Source organism: Cervus canadensis, chromosome 3, assembly GCF_019320065.1.
Source record: "Cervus canadensis isolate Bull #8, Minnesota chromosome 3, ASM1932006v1, whole genome shotgun sequence".
Taxonomy (NCBI): Eukaryota; Metazoa; Chordata; class Mammalia; order Artiodactyla; family Cervidae; genus Cervus; species Cervus canadensis.
In genome coordinates this window covers 43,670,020-43,681,985 of record NC_057388.1, presented here as the reverse complement: position 1 = coordinate 43,681,985, position 11,966 = coordinate 43,670,020, and the positions used below count along the sequence as shown (strand labels likewise).

The window sequence follows — 11,966 nt, the reverse complement described above, 5'->3', positions numbered from 1 at the left end:
GAATTTAGGTTTTCATCATCAACTCCTTGGACACCTCACTAGTTTTCCTCCTTCTGTCTTTTATCCTTTGTATCCATTCTGTATACCAATTCCATATATTTGCAGAGAGCAACTCTCTGGTTCTGAAATTGTATTTCAGTGGCTCCTACTTATCTTCAGGATAAAGCCCACATTCCTTAGAACTGTAAATTTTTTTCTCTTGTCAGCTGACTGATGCTGAACCTCTTGCCTATCTCCACTCACACTACGCTATTTCAGGACTTTGTGCCTCTGATCACCCTGTTTCCTGGGCCATGGCCACCCTCTTCCACCCTCTGTGCCTCATTCTGGTCTATATCTAAAATCACCCCCAACATGTAGATGTTTGTGGCTCAGCCCTCTGCCACTTTGCCTTCCATAACAACACTCAGAGGAGCTAATTATGTTTCCATATTCATGTTTATAGGAACTTCTCTCCCTCTTGCTAGACCACGCATTCCCTCAATGCTGGGCTCCTTTGCACCCCGGTGCACATCCTGATACATGCTGTATGCTTGTCTGAGTACTTGTGGAATCAGTGGATGCCATTTTTACATGCTTTTTGTACTCTGGTTTAAAGTTTTCTCTTTCTCTACTTCGGTACTAATAACATGTTCTGCCAGGCCCCACAACTTTTGTATAAGATTTTAATAAAGTGGATAAGAAGTATATAGCTCTGCCATACATATGTTGTCAGGTGGTCAAACGTTCAACCCATTTGTTGTCTAAGGTGTAGTTTACTTTGAAAGCAGGTCTGATTAACATCTTCACTAACTGTGTTATGTGTTCTAGAAGACAGCATAGCCTTGGATATAAAATCACCTAAAGTGTCTGACTTGATTGTTTCTGTTAGAATTTGGAAAATAAAGTTTTTCTTTTTTTTTTTTTTTTAATCGTTCCTGTTCCCCAAGGAGAACTAGTTCTCAGTTCTTTAATTCTTCTGATCATTTCAGTTACCTAAAAAAACAAACCCAACCCAGTTCTCACTGTTGAGGCCAAAATCTGATAATTTAAAGTCAACTACTCTCTTACTTGGCTGCTCTGTTCATTTTCTATTGCTGCATAACAAATCACCACATTCTTAGCAGCTTGAAACAATAGCTGTTTATTAGCTCACAGTTCTGTAAGTCAGAAGTTAGGGCTGCACCCTGGACTGAAACCATGCTGTTGGCCCAGGCTGCTGTCCTCATTTGGGGATTCGAGCCCTCTTTTAAGGTGTCTGGTATTGGCAGAACTCATTTCTTTGCACTGAAGTCCCTGTTATCCTTCTGGCTGTTGGCTGGGGACCACTCTCACTCCTAGAGGCCACTGGCAGTTTCTTCCAGTGTGGCCCTAATGGGCAGTTTATGACACATTTGCTCTTTTCCAGGCTAGCTCAAGCACGTCTCTGACAGCATCTGTGACCAGAGAACTCACTCTCCTTTAAAAAGGTTCATTTGATTAGGTCAGGTCCACCCAGTGTAGCTGTCCTTTTGCCATATAACATAATTGAAAGAGTGGTATCATATTCAAGGGCTACCTACACCCAGAGGAACGGGGAATTACAGAGTGAGGAGCTTTGGAGCTCGTTTTAGAATTCTACCTACTGCCACAGACACTTCACGTTTAGATTTAATTTACAGAAAGATTAGAAATTCTCTTTTCATTAGAGAGGGATACATGACATCATTGTGGCTTTTCCCCTCCTAGCTGTGTGACTTTACCCACTGCTATAGCAGCTAGCCTTTTAAGATAAGCTATTTTGAGAGAGAGTATATATTGATTGATTCTATCCTTAAGTAGAAATGCCAGATTTCATGTTTCTCAGGCTGAGAGTAACCACCAAAAGAGGGAGAGTAAGGAGGGTGGAAAGAAGAGTGAGTTTTAGATCCGGGTGGTCAACATAAGAAAGAGAAAGAAATTTGACTTTATGTGAATGTCCCTAGAATAATACCTGAAGAAATTGGTTTGGAATTTCTTTTTTATGTTTTGGTTAACAATTAAGTGAATTAATTTCTAAAACTGTGTCAGTTTTTAAGCTGATAACAAAGGAAAGTACTTATTTTTCTGCCAAATGTGAAGTTTACTTGTCCTTTTCTCTGCTGGAATAGAAAAGAAATAGCAGCTGGAAGGAAATCGGAACTCCTATCTGGTTGCCTTAGCAATATAGAGCAGATGATGCATGCATTGCTAGGGTGGTTTAGTGTTTTCCTCCTTTCTCTGATAGAGCAAATGTACATGAAAAATATAATATGGTGTAGATGATAATCTTAGTATTCTATGTATTTATGTATGTATCTGTGTACTCTAATGTAATATTTAAAGGAAAATATTTTGTGGTTTTTTTAAGCTATTTTTACAATAGCCCTGTTTGGAATAATGATTAGAATATTTAGTTATATTGTATGTAAGGCAAAGTAAATATAGTTTTTTGTGAAAAGTATGAATGACTAGTTGGGACTTTTCTTTTAAATTTTTTATTCTGAAGTCTCTGAATTGGTACATTCTTAAATTACTAGGGCTTCCGCAATGGCTCAGTGGGTAAAGAATCCGCCTGCAGTGCAGGAGACACAGGAGATGTGAGTTTGATCCCTGGGTTGGAAAGATCCCCTGGAGGAGAAAGTGGCAACCCACTCCAGTACTCTTGTCTGAAAAATCCTATGGATAGAGGAGCCTGGCAGGCTACAGTCCAAAGGGTTACAAAGATTAGGACATGACTGAGCAACTAAGCAAGCAAAAATAACGTGTGCCTTATGTAAACTTCAGACTATTATTAAATAGATAGACTCTCAGCCTGTCTTTTTTACAGCCTATTTTTTACAGAACCACATGTTACTTTTCACTGTAAATGTACTGGGCAGTTGTAAAAGAGACCTTGCATATAGATTGCTTAAATTTAAATGTAGATATTTCTGATTTTTCTTGGAAGCATATGCTTTATTAAAGTATAAAGTGGATATTAAAAGGCATTATATAGTTTTATAGGCTTCTGCTTTTTAAAAACCAGCTTTTTGAGGTATAATTCACATACCATATATCTTAGACACTTGAAGTATGCAGTTTAACATTTTTTAGTATATTCACATGGTTGTGTAACCATCACCACATTAGAACATTTTCCTGCCTCCTAAAGAAGCCCTCATACCTGTTAACAGTCTCCATTTCTCTTCTCTCTTTCCCTTGCTCCCAACCCTAAGCAACCACTAATTCACTCTGTCTCTATAAATTTGTCAGTTTTTCATTTAGTATAATGTTGTCAAGGGGCATCCATGTTGTAGCATGTATTTATGAGCACTTCATTTCTTTCTATTGTTGAACAATATTACATTTTAAGGATATACAGTTTTATTTATTCATCTGTCAGTTGATGCACATTTTGGTTATTGCCGCTTTTTGTCTATTATGAATAACACTGCTGTGAACATTTTTACACAAGATTTTGTGGGGTCAAATGTTTTCATTCCTCTTGAGTATATACCTGTGAGTGGGATTGTTGGGTTTTAATGGGCTTCCCTTGTGGCTCAAAAGGTAAAGAATCTGCCTGCAATGCAGAAGACCTGATTTCTATCCCTGGGTTGGGAAGATCTCTGGAAAAGGGAATGGCTACCCACTTCAGTATTCTTCCTGGGAAATCCCATGGTCAGAGGAGCCTGGTGAGCTATATAGTCCAAGGCGTCGCAAAGAGTCAGACATGGCTGAGCAACATTCACTTCTCTCATGGAAACTATAAATTCAGCCTTCTTCAGAACTATCAGATATTCCAAGACAACTAGTGCTGTATTACACTCCTGCTGCAATGTACGAGGGCTTCAGTTTCTTCATTCTTGGCAGTACTTGTTACTGTGTTTTTTATTATTATTATCATAAGCTTCCAGTAGGATGTGAAGTATTATATTATCTCATTGTAGTTTTGAATTCACTTTCTCAAATAACTAATGATGTAGAGCACATTTTCATGTGCTTATTGGTCATTTGTATATCTCCTTTGGAGATATACAATCTGTTTGTATCTGTTCTGTTTCTTTTCCTTAATTTTTAAATTTATCTTTTTAAAATTGCTTATGCTTTTAGTATCATGTCTAAGAAACATTGCCTAGCCTTAGGTGATTGAGATTTACCCATTTTTTTCCCACAAGTTATTCATTTTGAGTTAATATTATGTGTTTATGTGTGGTCTGTTTGTTTGTTTTTATATACAGATAGTCATTTGTCCCAGGACCATTTGTTGAAGAGTATTTTTTCACCATTTAGTTTTGTTGGCACTGATGTTGAAAATATTAATGTCCTGTCCTACCCCTCCCCCGCTGCATATGACATGCTGCTAATAATTTTTGGCCACCGCATGGATTGCAGAGTCTTAGTTCCCCAACCAGGAATTGAACCCAGGGCACAGCACTGAAAGTGCTGAGTCCTAACCACTGGACTGCCAGGGAACTTCCCTAGTAATTCTGAATAATTTTTTCAGTTTGTTTTTTGAAATAATGTCTTGATGGTTGTCAGTAGGATTAATGGAAATTTTTTTTAATGTCACTTGATGTATTTCGTGATTATGCACTTGATGAGATCATCTCTTGATTTTTTTTTTTAACAGTTGAGATTTTAATAAGTGTGGTGGAAACCACCAGAGACCACTCTGAAGAAGTCGGCTTTAAGAACAATGTGGCATCATTCTCTCTTCTGTGCAGTTGCCCTGAGACAAATTGTTATGCTTTTCCTGTGTGGTAGGCAGTAACAAGGCTGGATGGGATGAAAAGCAGTCAGTGATTGGGCTGTAACATTTGGCAATTACAGTATATTGACCTTACTATGATGAACTGGGTAATTTGAGAATTGGTGATTATTAGTGTGAAGCAGATTACTGGGAGACATCTTAGAAAGAAATATTCACTGGCTTGACCACTGCCAAGCAACTCCTCTGCTACTGTTGAATCTGAGGATCTAGACTAGTACCATCTAGTAGCAATGTGGGCCTCATTTGTAATTTAAAGAGTTCTAGAAGTCACATTAAAAAAGTAAAAAGTAGCTGAATTTCATTTTAATAATTTATGTTTAAAACATTATTTTAACATGTAATAAGTATAAAATTATTCAAGTATTTCACTTTTTGTACTAAATCTTGGATATTCAGTATGCATTTTACATTTAGAGCACATCTCAGTTAGGACAAGGCACATTTTGAGTGTTCAGCACCCACATGGGGCCAGAAGACCACACAGTTCTAGATGTTTTGATATGATAGCTGGTCAAGATATTACACGAACATTACTCAACTTCCTCTGTGTTTCAAGGTACCCTGACTCATCCCTTTAACTTGATAGGACTGGCTTTTGGGTAACTATCTGCCTGCTGTTCAATATGACCCTCCCTGAGACCAGAGGGTCTGAGAATTTTGTTAAGTGATATGGCAGCTCACCAAATGGGTCATGAATAATTGAGACATAAATTATGATAAAGATACCTAAGCCTCTCAAACTAGATGAAATGGGCCTGTGAAAATTAGAATCTTTCCTCCCATATCACAGATACAATGTACTCCATTGCAGTACAGCTGTGTATAACAAATACTACTGATGAGAGGTGCTCACATGGGCCTCATTTTGCCCCCGCATCCTTGGATTTGTCAATGTCTGGACATGTTTTTTTGATGATTTAAAAAAATTTTTATTGGAACACAGTTAATTTACAATGTTGTGTTAGCTTTAGGTTTACAGCAAAGTGAATCAGCTATACATAAATCCACCCTTTTCTTTTTTTACTTTCTTTTCCTGTGTAGGACATTGCAGAATATTGAGTAGAGTTTCCTGTGCTATAGAGCAGGTTCTTATTAGTTACTTATTTTATATGTAGTGGTGTGTGTGTATGTCAGCCCCAATCTCCCAGTTTATCTCCACCCTCCCCACATCCCCTGCTAACTGTAAGTTTGTTTTCTATGTTCATGACTCTACTTCTGTTTTGTAAATACTTTGATTTATACCCGTTTTTTAGATTTCACGTATAAGGGGTATCATGATATTTGTCTTTCTCTGTCTGACTGACTTCACTCAGTATGAAAATCTCTAGGTCTATCCATGTTGCTGCAAATGGCATTATTTCATTCCTTTTTTTTGGCTGAGTAATATTTCACTGTATGTATGTACCACATTCCTCTGTTGATGGACATTTAGGATAGCTTCGTCTTGATGTGTTTTGATGATCACTACTGGCGTGCAGTGGCTTGAGAGCAGGCTGATAGCATCCCACAGAGTATGAAGCAGCACCCACAACAGTGAGCCATCTGGCCCAAGTTTCAGTGGTGTTGAGCATAGCAGTACCCTGCATCAGTGAAACAAGATCCTTCAGTTTTACTAATAGTTACATAGTCTCCACAGGTAACATGTGGTGTTGTTTTTTCTTTGTTTTTGTTTTTTAAATTTAGGGAATCTCTTTTTTCTTTCATATAAAATTTCTAAGGAAGAAGCAGTCAACTTGTAAGGTATTTCTGATTGAGCCAGTTTGTCAGATAGATTCCATCCATGCCTCCTTTTCTCTAACCTCTTCTCTTTGGGAAGTGGTGAAACTGGTGAAGTTCCTTTCCTATCTCCCCTTCCTCAGACCTCTTTTCCCTGGAACCATTTTACTTTCACTGAAGAAAGTCGTGTCTGTTAGAAAAGAAAATAAGCAGTTGCAAAGCTGCCAGAAGGATGATTGCACTTCCATAAGGTCTCCTGGGGGGTTTTTTTGGGTGTTCTGTCAGAGATGTGGGTGTTTGGTTGTGATGACTTCCTTTCAGTGTTCCATCATGAGGCACAGTTAACTCAGAATGTTATCACCACCATTGTCCTAATGTCTGTTACCCAGGGAGCTATAACTTTGAGTCTTCATAAATTCCAGCAAGTAGAAGTCAGTGCTAGTCATTGTCAGATTATAAATGTTCCTTAGTTGTCCTTTCAGAGGTAATCATACTTGCCATTGTTGGCCTTTAATGTTACTGTGGGGTGTGATCCCCACCCCATCCTTATGACTGCTGGTGTTTCTGTTGCCTTTCTTCATTTGCTGTGGCACTGTTGAGTTTTTGGTGACAAACCACATATGAGCTATAACTACCTCAGGTTGAAGGCAACGTAATAAAGGCTATTTGGGGCCTATCTTAGATTTGGCAAGAATTTAGAGTTTCAGCTTAAAAGGGGGCAGCTCCTCTGGCTCTGCCTCTTGCTAGCAGCTGGAATGAGCTTGCACCCTATGATGGCCGACCTTCTCAAGCAGGTTTCCAGGGCTCTACGCCCTAGGCTGAACCACGGTGAAGAGAGAGGATTTAGAGCCAGCCTTCCCTGGTGGCTCAGAGGTTAAAGCACCTGCCTGCATTGCGGGAGACCTGGGTTTGATCCCTGGGTCGGGAAGATTCCCTGGAGAAGGGAAAGGCTACCCACTCCAGTATTCTTGCCTGGAGAATCCCATGGACAGAGGAGCCTGGTGGGCTACAGCCCATGGGGTCGCAAAGAGTCGGACGCAACTGAGCGACTTCACTTTCACTTTAATTGTGCAAGGAGTAACAGTGTTCTAAAAGGTGCTTTTAGAAAGGGGGCATCAGTACTGGGCAGCCCCGCTCCCTCCAAAAAAACGGTTGTTATCCACCACATTGGTGCCTGTGAAGTTCTCCTTGCTCCTCAGACTAGCGGCTCTCTACCTGTCCCACTGAACCTGTCTCTGGGGACCAGTTTAACAGCCAAATCCCATTGTCCCTGTTACTTGGTATCTGTTCCTTCCCCACTTCATACCTATAGAGCTATGGCCAGCTCAGGGAGAGCAATGGTGGTCCTATTGTTAGGGTAGCTTGCAACTCAAGGGACATTCTGCATCCAGTTGAGTCTTGAGGTTCAAGATTTCCCATTGGGATAGGACTAGAAATTGCAGTTAAATTTTACAAGTGGAAACTTCATTTTGTAGAGTTGCATTACGAATGCTTTATTTTTGAGCAAATTTAATATATTCTTGAGGTATTCTAGATATTTGAAAGGTTTACATCTGTAACCTCTAAAGTTTTTTGCTTCTTTTTAGTGTTAGAGGTTTTTCTATCTTTTGTAAAAGAGTATACTAAATATTTAGCTTTTATGTGACAATCAGAAATGACCCATGGAAACTTTGCGTTGATGTATGAATTGTATTTGTATTAGACTACATTCACATGTTTTCTTTGTTTAATTTCCAGTTTGGAACAATGTTCTTGTCTTGATAAGTAAGGTTGATAGATAACTGAATTGTCTAATGAAAATATCTATGTGTCAGTTACAGCAAACATTAGTTGGCTTTTATGAGTTATCCAAGAATCCTAACCACTTTTCTATGGTTTCAATGGGTAAATGAATTTTGATTTAAAAATGACGGATAATAAACTGTTGTGTTTTTTTTAATGTCCAGGATCGTTGTCCTCTTTTTTCTAATCTCTGGGGAATGTGTTCTAACTAATAAGGTTATGTGTCATGGGGAGCTGATTCTCTTATTTCACTTAAAATTCATGATATTAATATATGAAGACTTAAGAAATATTGAAGCTCTGAGTGAAAATGTGCCTGCAAAAATACTCCTCGGCTAATAGGATAGCCAAGGGTAGCCCTCTTGTGATTTGAAACTTTACTTGAATTCACCTAAAATGAAGTAACATTAATCAGCATCTCTTCTTAGTGTGTGAAAAGTTATATTTTGTTCCATATTAAGAAACTCTCAAGTGTGTCCATAACGCACGATTTCCTTCTGAGTAAAGAGGAATTCTCCTTCCTCTTATTTCAGGCCGGAGCCTCAGCAGAAAGCTCCCTTGGTTCCTCCACCACCGCCTCCGCCACCACCACCACCTCTGCCAGACCCTGCCCCGCCAGAGCCAGAGGAGGAGATTCTGGGGTCAGACGATGAGGAGCAGGAGGACCCCGCAGACTACTGCAAAGGTGATGTGCTTGCCTTCCCCCCTGGGCCACCCCATGGTTTGTTGGGGGTAAGGACAAAGGGAGTTAATGATGCAGACTACTTGATCTTTATTAAATTAGCCTCTTGATGTCAATATTGTTAAAAAAAATTTTAGATTGTTTAGTATAAAATGATACCAGAAAATACGAGAGATATCAGAAGGAAAAATATTAAGAGATAGAAAGTAAAATACATAGGTACATACATATACTGAGTAATTTCAAAATTAAATCTGCTGGCAGAATTGAAGATGGTATACAGCAGGATAATTAAATATAAAAGCAAAATAAGCCATCTAAGAAGAACATAGAAAGTAGGTTGAGCACTGAAGAACTGATGCTTTTGAATTGTGGTGCTGGGGAAGACTCTTGAGAGTGCTTTGGACTGCAAGGAGATCCAACCAGTCAATTCTAAAGGAAATCAACCCTGAATATTTATTGGAAGGACTGATGCTGAAGCTCCAATACTTTGGCCACCTGATGTGAAGAACTGGCTCATTTGAAAAGACCCTGGTGCTGGGAAAGATTGAGAGTAAAAGGAGAAAGGAATGGCAGAGGGGTGAGATGGTTCGATAGCATCACCAACTCAATGGATATAAGTTTGCCAAACTCTGAGAGAGAGTGAAGGAAATGAGTGTGCTGCAGTCCATGGGATCGCAGAGAGTCAGACTTGACTGAGTGAACACCTACCACCACCAGACTCCTACTGGGGGAGCCAGTCTAAGTGTTGTTCACTACATTGGATATGTTTCCTGGCTGCCAAGACTATCAAGGAGCTCTTCCTTTTTCTGGATAGCATTGAGTTACATAGTATTTTGTCTGTGGAAAGAAAATATGCCCATTTGTTTACAGAGACAGATGTTTTCCTGGCATTGTACTCAACAAAAAACCTGTTTTGTGGATTCTGCCATTGTGTGACATAGTAGATTATGTTTTGAGCTGTGATTTCACAGAATGCATAGAAATTACTCAGGTGAAGTATTCTTGTATTTATGTTTTGTAAAGACCAAGAGCATACAGCTAAGCTGCTAAAAGGCAAGCATATTGTATGATGAATATTGAAAATAATTTGATCCAGACCTCATACTCTGTGTAGACTGGATCCCAAGAATCTAGTAGAAAGGAAAGAGGGTCCATTTGCCGCCTCTTTGCTACTTACCTTACTCTCTTGGACTTTAGTTCCCTGTAACAGAGAATTATCACAGTCTGAATTCTTAGCTTCCAAACAGCTAACAAGACATTTATTTGCTACAAATTATGGGAAATGTACATCAGATTCTATATGGCTTAAGGATAGGTGGCAGGAAATACACACTGTTTAGGCCATGAAGTGTTAATGCCTCTCTGTCTCTCTCGTATCATAGCATCAATTTAGCTAGTGATTGCAGGTCATTTGTGTGTTGGTTAAAGAATAGTGTACTTTTTAATTATCAGGAAGTGAAAGTTATCATTCTGCTATGAAACTTTAAGAAGGAATCTTCCTGTCTAATGTGATTCTTCCATAGGTGTAGATTTCTACACATAGAATCAGCATTTTCCTTAGAAAATGAAATATTTATCTGTAGCATTTATATGACTAGTGATTATGACCCCACAGTTAAAGGTCTGTGCCTTCTAATATGGAAAAGAAGATGTTTTCCTTCCTCTCTCTAGTAATCTGCATTTCTTGGTTTGAAAATGAAGTTATATGAAGAGGAGATGTGGACAACTGTCTTAAGATTGTGCCAAAGCATCAGGCTGGTGTGAAAAAACTGTTCTCTGCAGGACTTTAGGCTCCGCACTGCTGGAATGAGATCTGTCTGCCTCACACCTTTTGTGAGGAACTTTTGTGGTATAGATCATAACATGTTGTTTAAGATAACTGATAAACACTTTCAAGGAGCTGATGGAGTTGATTGGCAAAGTCTGGGAAAAGAACTGTGGCTCACCCCACCCCACCCCACCCCACCCCCCACCCTGCCCCATCCATTAGAATAGATAACTTTCTCCCTGCAAGTGGATGAGTTTCAGTTACCAACATGGTGCTTTATCACCCATGAGTACTTCAGTGTATTTTGCCTGCAGTCAAGTACATTCTCCTGTGTTAACCATTACACAACTGTCAAGAAGTTAATGTTGATATACTTCTGTTCAGTCCTTAGACCCCACTCAGGTTTTGCCAGTTGCACAATAGTGTTGTTTATGTGAATCCAATCCATTGCAGAATCACATTATATTTTGTTTTCTTCCTCTTTTGATTTGGAACAGTTTTGTAGTTTTTTTCTTGGCTTTTATGACTTTAACGTTTTTGACGATGTGAGCCAATTATTTTGTATACACTTTCTCAGTTTGGAATAACAAAATAGTGTTGTTTTGTGAGAAGTGTTCTTCTCATTGCATCATATCAGATAGTACATGATTTTTATTTATACCAGTACTATTGATGTCAACCACTTGTTCAGATAGCTCTATTGTAAAATTGCTCTTTACCCCCTCGTAGTTAATAAGCAGTCTGTTGAGAGTAACTTTGAAGCTGTGTAATATTCTTCTGTCAGAAAATTTACTTGCTTCTTCCTCTGTCCTGTCTCTCCCTCCCTCCTATCCATCCATCCATTTATCTGTCAGTTTGTGCATCTTAAATGTACTCACTCATGGGTTTTCTTTTTATTCATTGGGTTATAGTCAGTTACTTTATTTGTTTTGATGCTTAGATTTTCTCAAATTGGCCATTAGAAGTCCCTTCAGGTTGATTCTGTGTCCTTTTGAAAAGTACCTATCATTCTTTTTTGTTCTATACATTATTGTTTTCACTCAATATGTATTAGAAGTCACTCTGTAAACTACATATAAAGCTGTGTCACTTGTTTCATTTATTGTTGTTTTTTAGTTTCGTGTAAACCTTTATTTTTAATTAAAAATTTTTATACAATTTTAAAGGTTACACTTTATCTACAATTATTTCAGAATACTGGCTATATTCCCTGTGTTGTACAATACATCCTTGAGCCTGTCTTATGTCCAGTAATTTGTGCCTCCTCCTCCTGCAGCTGTGTATCT

The 11,966-nt window shown here is 38.7% G+C and overlaps 1 protein-coding gene across 14 annotated transcripts in view; it reads left to right on the top strand.

Annotated features, from left to right (window-relative positions):
* Window positions 1-11,966, top strand: part of SRPK2 (SRSF protein kinase 2) — a 236,862-nt gene that overhangs the window by 147,132 nt on the left and 77,764 nt on the right. For all 14 annotated transcript variants that reach the window (XM_043462990.1, XM_043462993.1, XM_043462988.1 and 11 more), the window contains one exon: window positions 8,761-8,912. In XM_043462990.1, the coding sequence (XP_043318925.1) occupies window positions 8,761-8,912 (152 nt within the window). The remainder of the gene's footprint in view (window positions 1-8,760; window positions 8,913-11,966) is intronic.